At 45.0% G+C, this 15,392-nt stretch overlaps 2 protein-coding genes across 5 annotated transcripts in view; both read left to right on the top strand.

The window, feature by feature from the left end:
- Window positions 1–6,401, top strand: part of LOC124882241 (filamin-A-interacting protein 1) — a 46,562-nt gene extending 40,161 nt beyond the window's left edge. For 2 of the 4 annotated variants that reach the window (XM_047388497.1, XM_047388500.1), the window contains 2 exons: window positions 1,806–4,572; window positions 5,889–6,401. In XM_047388497.1, coding sequence (XP_047244453.1) covers window positions 1,806–4,572; window positions 5,889–6,089 — 2,968 coding nt within the window. In that variant the 3' untranslated portion in view covers window positions 6,090–6,401. The other 2 variants (XM_047388498.1, XM_047388499.1) reach the window with 2 other exon arrangements.
- A 443-nt stretch (window positions 6,402–6,844) lies between these two features.
- Window positions 6,845–13,965, top strand: LOC124882297 (cell cycle control protein 50A-like). The gene is made up of 7 exons (XM_047388603.1): window positions 6,845–7,253; window positions 9,655–9,774; window positions 9,852–9,959; window positions 10,086–10,173; window positions 10,343–10,489; window positions 10,732–10,938; window positions 11,156–13,965. Exons 1-7 carry the CDS (start codon window positions 7,005–7,007, stop codon window positions 11,347–11,349), a joined length of 1,113 nt encoding a protein of 370 aa, XP_047244559.1. The 5' UTR covers window positions 6,845–7,004; the 3' UTR covers window positions 11,350–13,965.
- The last annotated feature ends 1,427 nt before the right edge of the window (window positions 13,966–15,392 follow it).

Here is a 15,392-nt window from a genome sequence, read left to right on the forward strand (position 1 = left end):
AAGGAACGTTAAACATTTTAAAAAATAAAGATCTGAATAGTGTGGCATCCACAGCTCAGGTGGGACAATCTTTAATCCACAGCAGCCACAGATTCATGAACTCCACAAATCTGACCTTTAGGGGAGAGTGAGGAGAACAAGTCCTGTTTGCTGTTTGCAACACAGGAGGCATGGCAAAGAGGTGGAGGACAGTGATCTGTTCAAATGAGACCAGTACTTTTCTCCTGCAAGCAAAATAATGTATAGAGGAAAACAATCAGTCCACATTACCCCGAACACACATGCTACATCCTTACAGTGTAACATGGTGGTGGCAGCATCATGCTGCGGGACAGGAAACTGGTCAGGGTTGATGGGAAGATGGGTGGAGCTAAATCCAGGACAATCCTGGAAGAAAACCTGTTAGAGGCTTCAGAAGACCTGAGATTGGGGTGGAGGTTTAGCTTCCAGCAGGAGAACTGAACATACAGCCAGACATGAGAATGGCCTAGTCAAAGTCCAGACCCAAATCCAAATGAGAATCAGTAGCAAGACTTGAAAACTGATGTTCACGGATGTTCTCCATCAAACTTGACTGAACTTAAGCCAACACTTGAGTCTGTAGATGTTCAAAGCTGGTAGAGTCAGACCCAAAACCTGCAGCCAGAGGAGGTTCTACAAAGTTCTGACTCAGAAGGGATGAATATGAATGCCCACCACACTTCAGATTTTTTTTTGTAAAATGTTTAAAACCATGAATCATTTTAACTCCACTGTTCAGCACTACTTTGTGTTGTTCTGTGTTCAGTTTATGTTCTTCATCTTCATCACTGGTTCCTGCTGAATCTTGAGGCACCAGGTGGCAGAACGACAACCAGGTCCCTCTTTCTTAAACTGCAGAAACAGCATGCAGAAATTACCTGAACCTCTATGGTACACAGAGGAATTTAATCCTGTTAACCTCTGTCCTGCAACTTTAAGACATGTTCCTGGTCCAAAAGACCTGAATCAGATGGCTTAATGACTTCTTCAGTCAAGTCCTACAGAGCCCTACTAATGATCCAATTATTGCAGGCCACGTCCCTCGAGGACTGGAGTTCGACATCTTTGCTCTAAGACTTTAGACATAGTTTATGCTGGAAAACGTTGCTTTCAACATAAACCTTAAACATTCATTCATCTTTCATACCGCTTATTCCATAGTGAGTTACGAGGGAGCTGGTGCCTATCTCCAGCAGCCTACGGGCGAGAGGCAGGGTTCACCCTGGACAGGTCGACAGTCCATCGCAGGGCAACACAGACACACACAGGACAAACAACCATGCACACACTCATTCACAGCTAAGGGAAATGTAGGCTGGGAGTCAAACCCAGGACCTTCTTGCTGCAAGGCAACACTGATACCAACGGCGCCACCCTGCAGCCCAGATCATAAACATACAATTTAAAAGTGAAAAGCATGAAGGAGGTGAAACATTCTGCTTTCAGTGTAAATTCTGCTATGATGGATTGTGCATTGGACACATAGTGATCTTTGGGTGAGGGAACCAACACAAAAGTCAGTAGCTTGATGATGGAACCGGGCCTGGGAGGGTCCAATAACCAAGTGTGTACCACTGGAACTGGACTGATTAAATCGTAAAGAGAGGCAGGAGAAACTAGTCTTTTAGGCTGGAGCTTGATGAATGCTGTACATGCTGAGGGATTCCCTGTTTGATTGGTTCTACCAACCTTAGGTTCCCCTTTGGAGTTCCTCTTAGGTCTTTCAAAGCAACCATCTTCAGCTTAACATCCACTAACATCTTGCATTAATTCTGTGTCCTCAGACTGAAAAGGCTGTTGGAGCAGGAGAAGGCCTACCAGACCCGTAAGGACAAAGAGCACAGCAAGAGGCTGGAGAAGGTCCAAGATGAGCTGGTGAAGCTCAAGTCCTTTACGCTGATGTTGGTGGACGAGCGACAGCTTCATGTCGAGCAGATTGACCAGCAGACCCAGAAGATCCAGGACCTCGGTCAAAAGCTGCAAGAACAAGAGAAGTGGCTGGCAGCTTCAAGTGATGCTGCAAAGAAGGACGGACACAAGGTGCTGAAGCTGGAGGCTGAGTTGGAGGTCCAGCAAGCAAAGTTTAGTCAGGAGCACAAAGACATGACTGCCAAGCTGGCCAACCAAGTATCCCAGAACCAACAGCTGAGACTGAAGCTGAATGGGCTGATGCAGAAGACTGAGGAGCTGGAGGAGAGCAATAAAGTGCTGCAGAAATCGGAGGAAGACCTGCAAGAGCTCAGGGACAAGATAAGCAAAGGAGAGTGTGGAAACTCTTCCCTTACAGCTGAGCTGGAGAATCTGCGGAAGAAAGTCCTGGAGATGGAGGGAAAGGATGAGGAGATTACCAAGACTGAGACTCAGTGCAAGGAGCTGAAGAAAAGGCTGCAGGATGAGAAAAACCATAGCAAGGAGCTGAGGCTGGAAGTGGACAAACTCCAGAAGAGAATGGTGGAGCTGGAGAAGCTGGAGGGAGCATTTAGCAGAAGCAAAACAGAATACTTCCAACTTCATAAAAATCTGGAAAAAGAGGGGAAAGTAGTGAAGGATTTGGGCAGCGAGACGGAGAGACTAAGAACTCAGTTGAAGGAGATGGAGTCCTCAGAGTCGAAGCTGGAGAAGGCAGAAATGGTCCTCAAAGAAGAACTGATGAAACTGAAATCTTTCACTGTTATACTGGTGGATGAAAGGAAAATTGTGGCTGAGAGACTGAAGCAGGAAGAACAGAAAAATGAAGATTTGAGCAGGATGCTGAAAGCAGAGCAGGGTAAGGTTACAGAAGTTACAGAGAAGCTGATTGAGGAGAGCAAAAAACTTCTCAAATTCAAGTCAGAGATGGAAATTCAAGTGGAAGGTCTAACACAGGAGAAGGAAGAAATAAAATCTAAACTTAGACGCAAGGAGGAAACGTGTGATGAACTGAATGTTAAGCTGACAGAGATGAAGATGAGAGTAGATGGACTCGAGGAGATGGACAGGGAGATGCAGAGAAAGTTGGCCAGCAGGAACCAAAACAAAAATCCAGAAGAAGACAACAAAGTTAGGGAGCTAACCACAGAAATTGATAGACTTAAAGGCAGGCTTAAGCAGCTGGAGGTGGTGGAAGGAGATTTAATGAAATCTGAGGATGAGTATGATCTGCTGGAGAAGAAGTTCAGAAATGAGCAGGACAAATCAAACACGCTTTCTAAGCTGGTGGAGGACATGAAAAGTCAGATCGCCAGAAACAAAGCTGTGGAGAGAGGTGAAGTTAAGAGTCTGGAGGCCCAGCTGAGGATCCGTTGCAAGGTGGAGGAGGCAAAGACCAGAGAGCTTCGGGCCGAAGTTCTGGCCCTCAAGGAGAAAATCCATGAACTCATGAACAAGGAGGACCAGCTCTCCCAGCTGCAGGTGGACTTCTCTCTTCTCCAGCAGAGGTTTATGGAGGAAGAGGAGAGGAAGAGAAGAATGAGTTTAGATGTGGAGAACCTTACCAAAGAACTGGAAGCCTCAAAGCGCTACAGTCGAGCCTTGAGGCCCAGTTTGAATGGGAGGAGGATGGTTGATGTCCCAGTTACCTCCACTGCGGTCCAAACAGAGGTGATGACCAATGGGTCTGCTGAGGACGAGACTGCAGCAGGTTTCATCCGGAAATCAGTTCTGGAGGAGAACCACCTAATGAACAACCTCAGACAACATGGGCTGAAAAGGCCAGCAGTTCTTGATCGATACCCTCCAGCATCAGCAGAACATGGAGGGAGAAAATCCTCAATGCCCTGGATGAACAAGAAGGAGGCCATCACACTGACCCGGACCATTCCTGAGGAGACCAAGGCATCCTCCTCGCTGCATCCACCTCAAATGTCCCCAAATCTGGGACAACCTCTACACATCCGCGTGACACCAGATCATGAGACCAGCACAGCCACCTTAGAGATCACCAGTCCGCGGTCTGAAGACTTCTTCTCCACCACCGCCATCATCCCAACCCTTGGTCTTCAGAAGCCTCGTATCACAATTGTCCCCAAACCCACAACTGTGACCTCTAAGACTAAAGGATGGGAGGTAACTGGAGATCCTGATCGAGCCAAGTCCCCGGTCACGATAACCACCATCTCCAGGACAAAGAGTCCAGAAAAGCCCAGCAGCAGAAGCCCTGGGATCCTGCAGTCACCGGTGTCCATCATTACGGTCAGCACCACCCCTGTGGCTGAGGTGTGTGCTTCATCCGACCCTCATGAGAACACCACCAGACAAACGTTAATCAAGATGACCTCTGAGAAACCACCAGAGCCGGTGAGGAAATACAACAGCAACATCTTCACAACTGAGGACAATAAAATCCACATCCACCTGGGGTCACAGTTTCAGAGGACCTCTGAGGGCTGCAGTTGTCCTGTTTTAACCCTCAGACCAACAGGAAGTGGTTTTGAATGCCAGGAAACACCATCAGGAACTGTGCTCCGCTCCCCATGCAAAGCCCTGACTGGGAAGACATCCCAGAATAAAATGACCAGCAGTATAACAATCACCCCCATCACCTCTGCAGCATCCAGGCCAACACAGTCTGTGGTGAGTATCTTTCCTTCTAAAACATCATGAAAACCTCTTTCCAGTGGAAACTATCCAATGATGTCTGATCTTCTTACCTTCCGGCTTCTTCTGAAATGTTTCAGAATTAACACATAGGACTCTGCAGGTATTAGATAGTGTCACATCCTTCTTCTCACCTTCAGGTTAAAATCAGGCAGCCTATGAGCACTGCAGAGGTTTGACTCTGGAGCGCCTAAAACATCCATGCATCCATCCATTTTCTTCCATACTGGGTCATGGGGAGCTGGTGCCTATCTCCAGCAGTGTACGGGCGAAAGGCGGGGTCCACCCTGGACAGGTTGCCAGTCCATCGCAGGGCAGCACAGAGACACACAAGACAAACAACCAGGCACCCAGTCACACCAAGAGGCAGTTTAGAGAGACCAGTTAACCTAACAGTCATGTTTTTGGACTGTGGGAGGAAGCCGGAGTACCCAGCTCCGACTGGCTCCAGTAAGTAGGAGTTTGGTTGATGACAGGTATACACCAACCAGCCATAACATTATGACCCTTCAAGTACTCTTCTAGACCTTTGAAGACCTGCTGTGGAATCTGTCCTTAAGCTGTCAGCAGCAGATCCTATAAGTCCTAAAGGTTTGGACCCCTTTGGGGTGAGATGGAGCATCAGCCTGCTGGAAGAGACTAATGTCACCTATGAAGGGGTAGCCTTGGTTGGTGCTAGGTGTGTCAATGTAACATTCATGTCATTGTTGCTTTACTTTTCTATCAGGCACTTCCTCTGACCAGAAACGCTTTCCATGTTCTGTTCTCAGGAGGTGTTTCACAAGAACATCACTGATGATACAACATCCATCACCTCCAAACTCAGAAAGCAATGGTTTCAGTAAAATAATGTATAATGGAAATGTGACAATGGTTTTATAAAATGGAATAATCATCTGTGACGTTTTTGAGACTGTAGATGTTTCAAGATGGTAGAAGTCCATTTTTGTCTTCAAACAGAACCTTACTTCAAAAGTCCTGAACCTTCCCTTTAAAGTGGCTCAGATCCTGAAACTGAAGCTTCTGCTTCCAGCAGCTCTATATAACTCTTCCTCCTGAGAGGTCACAGACCAGATTCTCTGTGATTTTCACGTCAGCTGCCAGTGGTCATAATGTTAAGCTTAACATGCATCATGTTTCTGTGGATTCTGCTGATGGGACTTCTCCTCGGAGGATACTCCAGTAATAATAACTCACCAAAACATTCCAATAGATCCACAGCATCTTTAAGGTCTCTCCCATCCAGGTCCCGTTCTGTGTCTGATGTTCTTCACGGGTTTTTATTTTTTCAGCTCGGTTCGGATGTGCAGTCAGCTCGAAGCGCAGCCACACGGATCCCTGTGTCCACAGGTGTGAAACTGAATGGGAAGACGGTTCTGGGTGTGTCTGCTGTGACAAGGTTAGAGTCTCGGGCTGAAGGCCAGGCGATGAAGATCCAGCTGAGGAAGTCGACCGTGTGCAGCTCAACTTCTGCAGCAGGAGGAAAGATCTGAAGATCTCCTGCAGCAAGAGGAATCAGAGCAGCTGTTCACGCTTACTCTTTGGACTTCATGTTATGCTGCTTGGGTTTGCTTCTTGAAATGGTTGTAGATCATACAGGAGCCTGGTTCTGTTAGGTTCTGCTGGTTTCTGTTTGCATCCTGATTAACCATGTCATGCTGCTCTCTGTTCACTTCAGACTTTTAATGTCATTGTTCATGTTTGATGCCACACGTTAATTTCACTGCTGATCATGGAGGTTTGAACCTCCTGATGCACCGTGAAATCATTATGACCAGAACAAAAATAAAAACTATTTATCTAAAGTTTGGCTTCGCTTCATTGCTTCTTTCTGAGTTTTAGCTCTGAGTTTTAACGGCATTAATCCCAAATGCTTGAAGGATTTTAAAATGCTCACATTTCCAAATTTGGAGTTATGTCACCTTTTAAACTACATGTCTCAGGTAAACTGTCCAAAAACATGTATGTGTATGTTAATGAGTCTCTCTAAACAGCCCTCAGGTGTTAGGTGTGTGTGCATGGTTGTGTGTCCCCAAGCTCTCATCCAATGACTGCTGGATGTAGGCTCCTGCTCCCAGACAGTGGATGGATGAGCCTTAGAATGATCTGTTTGCCTTCTTGCTTGGAAGAAACTTACTTTATTCTATTTTATCATTCTATTTATTATAATTTTGTGTTATTTATTTTTTTTATTCTAAATTGATCGTCTCCCCAAGAACAGCCAGACAAAAACAAACACTACCTTTATGTGGACAGAAGGGGGCAGCACCAACCCTAAAGCGGAAGGAAGAGGACGCGGACAGCTGTTGTGATTTTTAGAAAAATGCTTTAAATCGGAACTAATGACAGTTTAACGGTCAGCGATTATTTTTAAAGCCGCTCACCGGAGGAAGATACCGGACCTGACAATGATGGCCTCCAGCTACAAAGACGAAGACGGACACATCAGCGTGTCGGGATCCGGAGCTGCGGCCGGCGGCGGCTCTCTGCGCTCCAAGAAGCCTGAAAACACCGCTTTCAAGCAGCAGAGACTCCCGGCTTGGCAGCCCATCCTGACCGCAGGGACAGTCCTGCCAGCCTTCTTCATCATCGGCCTCATCTTCATCCCCATCGGCATCGGCCTCTACGTGACGTCCAACAACATCAAGGAGTTCGAGGTAGCCATGTTTATTAGAGAAACACCAGTTAATCAGTCTAATGACACCATTCTAGTCCGCTGCGGCCTCTGGACTCTCCAACCAAACTCTATTGAGAAATCTGGTATTTTAGTCACATTTCTATCGGGCGTGTTAAAACAGCTCTTACTGCACTGACCTGAACATCTACTGTGAAGACTGGTTCCGTCTGGATGATTCGGCAAGAATAAAAATTAATAATTAACATCAAGCAGCCCAATTTTTTTAAATCCTTCAACCAAATTCTCATCAGAATCCATTTTAGGGACAATTCATTCTGGTTTTTTAAAGCACCACCTTATTACAATGATTTAAACATTTATTTCAAAACCTGCTCTTGCTTTTATGGCTTCAACAAGTTCCTATTATGCTGTGTTTTTATGGACGATTTGGCTAAATAGAAATAAAATAAAAACACACGCTAAACACTCCAACCTATGGAAGCAAATTGTTACCATATTTCAAATGAAAAAGTATTTTCAGAAATACTTTTTCATTTTAAGAATGTGGCTGCATTGTTTGACTCATAAATAAAATTAGTAATCAATCATCCTATTAGCATTTTCTTCTTCATGACTTCACATTTTATTCCATAATCAAAAAGAAAACAAAGCAGACATTGCTTTTTCATTTTCGTGGTCTGTCCGTAAAGTCCTGCCCAGAACTAGAAAACGAAAAAACATTCCGAGCTGCGGGCGCAGAAGAGTGACGTCAGCAGCTGCTCTTCCTCAGCTCCCCGCTGACCGAGCAGTTTGTGGCAGTTCCGCCACAGCCTGCCACCGGAGCTGCCACCGGAGCTGCCACCGGAGCTGCCACCGGAGCTGCCACCGGAACTGCCACCGGAACTACCACCGGAACTGCCACCGGAACTGCCACCGGAGCTGCCACCGGAACTGCCACCGGAACTGCCACCGGAACTACCAGTTCTTCCTGCCACCAGAACTACCAGTTCTTCCTGCCACCAGAACTACCAGTTCTTCCTGCCACCAGAACTACCAGTTCTTCCTGCCACCAGAACTACCAGTTCTTCCTGCCACCAGAACTACCAGTTCTTCCTGCCACCAGAACTACCAGTTCTTCCTGCCACCAGAACTACCAGTTCTTCCTACCACCAGAACTACCAGTTCTTCCTGCCACCAGAACTACCAGTTCTTCCTGCCACCAGAACTACCAGTTCTTCCTGCCACCAGAACTACCAGTTCTTCCTACCACCAGAACTACCAGTTCTTCCTACCACCAGAACTACCAGTTCTTCCTGCCACCAGAACTACCAGTTCTTCCTGCCACCAGAACTACCAGTTCTTCCTGCCACCAGAACTACCAGTTCTTCCTACCACCAGAACTACCAGTTCTTCCTGCCACCAGAACTACCAGTTCTTCCTGCCACCAGAACTACCAGTTCTTCCTGCCACCAGAACTACCAGTTCTTCCTGCCACCAGAACTACCAGTTCTTCCTGCCACCAGAACTACCAGTTCTTCCTGCCACCAGAACTACCAGTTCTTCCTGCCACCAGAACTACCAGTTCTTCCTGCCACCAGAACTACCAGTTCTTCCTGCCACCAGAACTACCAGTTCTTCCTGCCACCAGAACTACCAGTTCTTCCTGCCACCAGAACTACCAGTTCTTCCTGCCACTGCCACAAATTGAGCTCGGTCCTGCTGCAATTCAACCAATTTCTCGGCACGTTTGCAATGTAATGCACTGCAGACGTGCACAGCGCCCCCTAGCGAACAAGATGGGTAGTTCGGTCAGCAGGGAGCTGAGGAAGAGCGGCTGCTGACGTCACTCTTCTGCGCCCGCAGCTCGGAATGTTTTTTCGTTTTCTAGTTCTGGGCAGGACTTTACGGACAGACCACGAAAATGAAAAAGCAATGTCTGCTTTGTTTTCTTTTTGATTATGGAATAAAATGTGCAGTCATGAAGAAGAAAATGCTAATAGGATGATTGATTACTAATTTTATTTATGGGTCAAATAATGCAGCCACATTCTTAAAATGAAAAAGTATTTCTGGAAATGTTTTTTCATTTGAAATATGGTAACAATTTGCTTCCATAAGAACCTAACTCTATTTAGAAATAGTGACATTTTATTTTGGGTATTTAATACACCTGTTATTGTTCTGACACAAGTCATGTATTAACTCTTTCTTTAAAATAATGAAAATTAAGATATACATTAAAGCCCTTCTTTGGCTGAAAAGGAGATTTTATTTTCTATATTTTTTAGGCATGATGGTAATAAAGTTTCTTTCAATAACAACAGAAAATCATACCGGTTCCATGATGCAGAGTATCAAGACATCATCAGAAAATGAGGAGACTGTATGCATGTGTTCTCTGTAAGGCCAGGATTTGACGTGAGTTCATTTGTGCCGACCAGATTGATTACACAGGAGTTGACATGTCCAGTCCGTGCTTCAACTGCTCCAAGAGCTTCAGCTGGAACAGCACCAAGCCTTGCACCTGTTCCATTCCCTTCCAGCTGGACCAGTCGTATGAAGTAAGATCCATTCAAATTAAAGTATCCTGACTGCACCTGGGTAAGGAAACCATCAGGTTTCTCTCTTAAATACACAGAGCAACGTCTTCATGTATTATGGACTCTCCAACTTCTACCAGAACCACCGGCGGTACGTCAAGTCCAGAGATGACAGCCAGCTGAATGGAAATGAGAAGTCCCTAGAGGTAAGATTTGTTTGCAAGATTAGGATGCTGGAGATCGTGTTAACAGCTGCAAACAGCAAATATTGAGGTTGTTCATTTAACAGGTGGTGCTGTTTATCTCTCGGTTTTTATCCTCATCCATCACAGGAACCCAGTAAGGAGTGTGAGCCGTATGCGAAGCACGACAACAAGCCCATCGCACCCTGTGGAGCCATCGCAAACAGCATGTTTAACGGTGAGAAACTGACCAGCAGCTGAGATGTTTGCTGGAGGAACAGGACAGCAGCCCTGCTGGAGCTCTTCTTGGCTGGACTCCTCTAGGCCAGAACGGCTTGTGGTGTTCAGACAGGAACTGGAAACATCGAGTGGGAAAGACTACTGAATTAATTTCATCTTGTTTGCAGACACGCTGGAGCTGTTTTACAACGACCCAAACGGCACAAAGATCCAGATTCCACTGACGGCAACAGGAATCGCCTGGTGGACAGATAAGCATGTGAAGTTCAGGAATCCTGGAGTAGAGAACATGAACCTTACTGCTGTTTTTCAAGGTATCATTTGGTTCTCCAGGCTGGTTCCAAGTTTAAAGTCACATTTAAACAGACTGGAAACTGGTAGCCTTACATTAGACTGTTTGCATCCAAAACTAGAAGAGATTCCTAAAGTTTAGATGAAAACTGGAGGATGTAATAAAACCTTTTACATCTGAGACAGAAATGTAAAAAACTGGTCCTACACCAGTAAGAAACCTCAATAACTGTCCTCCGAATGGTGAAATTTCCTTCCCCTTCAGGGACAACAAAGCCCGTGAACTGGCGCCGGCCCGTGTATGAGCTGGACGCTGATCCGGACAACAATGGCTTCATCAACGAGGACTTCATCGTGTGGATGAGAACTGCCGCCCTGCCGACGTTCCGCAAGCTGTACCGGATCATCCAGCGGCGAAACAACATGCTTCCCACTCTGCCCCGAGGAAACTACACCCTGGAAGTGGTTTACAGTATCCTGAAAGGGAATGTGGGTCAGCTGGTGTCCAGCTTCTTCTCAGTTTTAAAGTTTTCCTGTTAATCTGGCACTTGCTTGGTTTTTATCAAATCAAATTCAGTGCAGCCAGGTGGAGGCGTCAGAATAAAAAGAAAAGCAAAGGTTGATGCTGATTTAAAGTCTGGAACTCTTAACCTCAAGAGCAGTTTTTGTCTTTAACGAGTCGATCCCAGATTATCCAGTCCGGAGCTTCGAGGGCAGGAAGCGGATGATCCTGAGTACCATCTCCTGGATGGGAGGCAAGAACCCATTCCTGGGCATCGCCTACATCACTGTGGGTTCTGTCTGCTTCCTGCTGGGCATCGTCCTCTTCATCATCCACCACAAATACGGCAACCGCAACAACGGCGCCGACATCTCTCACTGAAAGATGGACCAGACTCCAGGCTGGACTGCAGCTTCGCTCTGCTGCAGAGAGCAGCTGTGAAACACCTGTGAGGTTCAGAATCTGACCCGCTTTATAGGATTCCTAATGAGATGCCAAAGTGAGATGGAGCCAAAAATGAAAAATAACCTGATGAGATCTACAGTCTTAGAGCAAAACATCCAGTTGGGTCTCGGAAGTAAAGTTTCTGCTCTCCAAACCTTTGTAGTTTTCTGGGTGCTTCGCTTTGATTGCAGGAACCAGGTCCACATCAGATTACCAGAGCTGAGATGTAGCCCAGAAAACGACCCTGGTAGGGAGGCAGTGAATTACCCTAAACCTTCGGACTGGAGGCAGGCAGCATGTCTGATTGGCTAAATATTCCCAACTTTAGATTCCCGTTGCAGCTCAAAGTTTCTGTAACCTTTAGCTTGTAGAACGGGTCTAGCAGTCCAACCCAGTCATTTATGCAGAATCTCAGTTTGTTTTACAGCAGCTACCTTTTGACACCTCATTAAAATCCCTTCCAGTGTTATTTTAATGTCTGACTAACAGATTGAAATAAATCCTCAGTACACCTGCAGCTGTGTGTGGAGACGGCGCTAGTGAATGCTGTCTGGATGTGGTGTTCATGTGTCCTCTGAGTGAACCCGGACGTCTGTTTCAGAACAGTCAGTAAGTTACAGCCTTTCTTTCAGTCTGGAGTGATTTTGCTTGTTATAGAGGGTAACCGCTGTGACTGAATTAACGGTTTTATTGCTGAAAATCACAGGTTTTTATTTTTACTGCAGGTGAACCGGACATTTAAAATCTGTCACAGGGACACATTTGCTTCAAGTTAAACTGTTTTGGTGTTTCAGAGATTAAGTGCTGTGAAACAAACAGGATAAGGTTTGGTTGGGCTGATGTTTTCTGCCGTTCTGAAGCTTCCTCCCCTCCTGCTGAGAGAGGGAATCGGATCCGAATGTTGTTTGCAAACATGAACGCAGATTCCTGCTGTTGAGCTGGAAGTTTTTCAGGCCGAGTGGGACGTCTCCTAGTTTTATAACGATAAACTGAAGCAGCAACACCGAGGAGGAGCGACCTGTTCGTTTCCAGAAACCACACAGCTCCTTTCAGATCTCCATGGGACCTCCTGGTTAAATGAAGGAACAATAATAATCATCTCATGTGGACCTCCCCAATAGAGCTAGAGGAGAAAGCCAAGCAATCAGATGCATAGAAGTGAGATCTTCCATTGTTCTTCAGAGAAGCACAGAGGCCAGAAACATCATTTTCCCAGCGATTAGTTACAGGTTTGGTCAGGTTTAACGGTTCTGTTGGAAAATCCCGGTCCACTTCTCATCTCTCTACATTTTCCTTGGAATTCTGGTAGTTTTTCTTTCTATAGTTGTTTTTAAATTAATTTTGAATTAAAAAACAGGAAGTGATCGGAGAGAAGGATAGGGAGAAACATCTTCAGTCTTCATCAAATGATCTTCTAGACAGAGGAACCTCTACTGGACCTCAGGTTTGACCCAGTCAGCAACATCTGATCTCTTCAGGCTTCAGACAGTCACCTTTTTAACCTGGAGCAGCTGAATTAGAAGTATTTTTTCCAATCGGTACGTGGTCCATTTCTGGTTCGTGTGGTTTTCTTGCACCAGTACATCATCAAAGCTCCTTCCTGTAATCGTTTAAAATCAGCGGTTTTCCAGACTTTCTCAAGGTCTTTCAGAGGTTTTCTGTGGGCTTCAGTCTGGTACCTGTCCATGTTCACAGGAATTGTTTTTTAACAAGTGGTTATCCCAACCACTGAAGAATTTCTAGGAAGTCTGGATCACAGGAACGGACGTGGAAAGAAATTAAGACTGGATCAGGAGTGCAGAACCCTGACATATGAGTCAGAACATTGCTCATCTATTCCTTTCCTCTCAGCTGAAGAACAGTTGGTCCCAAAAAGAGGAGAACCCGGTGTGTTTAGGCTCAGTCCATGTGAGTAACTGCAGCTTTTACTGCATTACAGAGTTTGATTTTGGACCTGTTCTGCACCCGAGCAGCTCTCTACAGGAGGAAGACGAGTGGCTGAACATCAGAACCAACTCTGACAGTGCTAAAAACAACCCTAAGATTAGAAATCTAACAGTAATTATTAATATAGATTTATCCTCTCAGCCTCCAGAGAACGGTTCCAGTCAGTTTCAAAATGAAGCAACTAAACAGAGTGTGGGTTCTGGTTCTGGTTCCTGCAGTGGATCTGAGTGTTATGTTGCTGCATGTGATTGCGGAGCTGCTTGAACCGCTGGTCTTTGTGCCTCGTTTGGTCCCTAACGTTGTTTGCTGACAGTTTTAAAGCACTTTTGAAGCAACCTTTCACGGAGAGCTGAGCTGATTGTTTATTGCAGAGTTTATGGGATGTGCAGCCAGTATCTGGAGGTTCTGATAAAACACTGTTCTTGGTGTGAATGGAAATGACAGCATGACAGAACAGTGATGCACGTTTAATTGGACTCCTGCTGCATGTTGAACTAAAACGCTTCTTTTATTTCATTTGTGTAAAGACAAGAATCTGCACTGATGACATGTTTGTTTTTGATAATATTGTTGCTTTAAATGAATAAATTCTTCATTTTTACACAACTATGACTGCTCTTCACTTCCTGTTTGGAAAATATCCGTTATCCATGTTCCGTATCAGTAGAGCTTTATTATTGTCCCTGCAGGGAAATTATCCTTGCAGCCTGGTAACACAACCAGTCAAGAAAACTCCAGGAAATCCGTCCGTCCGTCTTATTGGTGGACTGGTGTGTTTAGAGGGTTGGTTTAAGGTGGACCCAGGGTTCCTGGTTAGGCTCAGAATTGACCTTCATCCAGCCCAGCAGATCCTGTTTTAACACCTTGTCTCTGCAGCTCAGACTGAATTCAGATGAACTCCTGAACTATCGGGTCTGGAACTGAAGTAAACCAGTTCATTCAAGCCCAAAGTCTATTGGTCTGAACTGGCTGCACTGAGGCTGGTTGGGAAACCTGAAATGTGACTAAAATTCTGTGCATTTAAATATCAAACAGCAAAAATAATTTACTGCGAAAATGTAAAGACGAAAGCTTTAAACCATCTAAATTGTTGAAGAAATTAATCAAAACCTGCTGGGGAATAACGGTGCAGGACTGCATGGACATCTGGGTAGGAAGAACATTTCAATTCAATTCAAAAATACTTTATTAATCCCAAAGGGAAATTAAATGTTGTTATAGCTCATATTATGAAGGTTTCTTCAAAGAGCCGTTGTAGATGCTGATGGCTGTGGGCAGGAAGGATCTCCTGTAGAGCTCCGTCTTACAGCAGATCTGAATAAGCCTCTGACTGAAGACACTCTGTTGTTGTAGGACAGTCTGATGAAGAGGATTCTCAGGGTTCTCCATAATGTTCTTCATTTTATGAAGAATCCTTCTTTCCACAATGATCTCCAGAGGTTCCAGAGGAGTCCCCAGAACAGAACCAGCCTTTTTTATCAGCTTATTGAGCTTTTTTAAGTCCCTGGTTATTCATGTTCAAGATAAGATGATTGTTTCCACACCATGACACAAAGCGGTCCACCACCTTCCTGTACTCAGCTTCTTGTCCATCTCTGATCCACCCCACGACTGCAGAATCATCTTCTACAAATCATTTTCCACAAATATCAACAGCCCATAGAAGAAAATGTATCCACCTTCTTTTTGCAGAAGTTTAGTTTTTCTTAATTTTGAAACCTAAAAGAAATAAAATGATGGTCTTAAAAAATGACTACGTGATGCCTATCTACTGTAGGAAATTTGTTGTCATTTTTCAAAAGTCTATGTAAGATTTGCAGCTTTTATCCTAATTTTTGGAGAAACTGAATCTTGACCAAAAATCGTCTAAATGATAAAAAAAAACACTTTTTAAAGATTATTCTAATTTATAGAGTTGCATCTGTGTATTCCCGGTGAACCTAAAAGCTTTGATTTAAAACTTAACATTTAAATAGCTATTAAATGCAAAAACATTCAGGTCACTTCATAAGCACACTTTTCAATAGTTAGAA

The sequence above is a fragment of the Girardinichthys multiradiatus genome, chromosome 15, assembly GCF_021462225.1.
Source record: "Girardinichthys multiradiatus isolate DD_20200921_A chromosome 15, DD_fGirMul_XY1, whole genome shotgun sequence".
Classification (NCBI taxonomy): Eukaryota; Metazoa; Chordata; class Actinopteri; order Cyprinodontiformes; family Goodeidae; genus Girardinichthys; species Girardinichthys multiradiatus.

Coding starts and splice junctions, on each gene's coding strand:
- LOC124882297 (XM_047388603.1), top strand. CDS start 7,005: ATGATGGCCTCCAGCTACAAAGACGAAGACGGACACATCAGCGTGTCG. Junction 9,775..9,851: donor AGCTGGACCAGTCGTATGAA/GTAAGATCCATT, acceptor TTAAATACACAG/AGCAACGTCTTCATGTATTA. Junction 10,939..11,155: donor CACCCTGGAAGTGGTTTACA/GTATCCTGAAAG, acceptor AGTCGATCCCAG/ATTATCCAGTCCGGAGCTTC.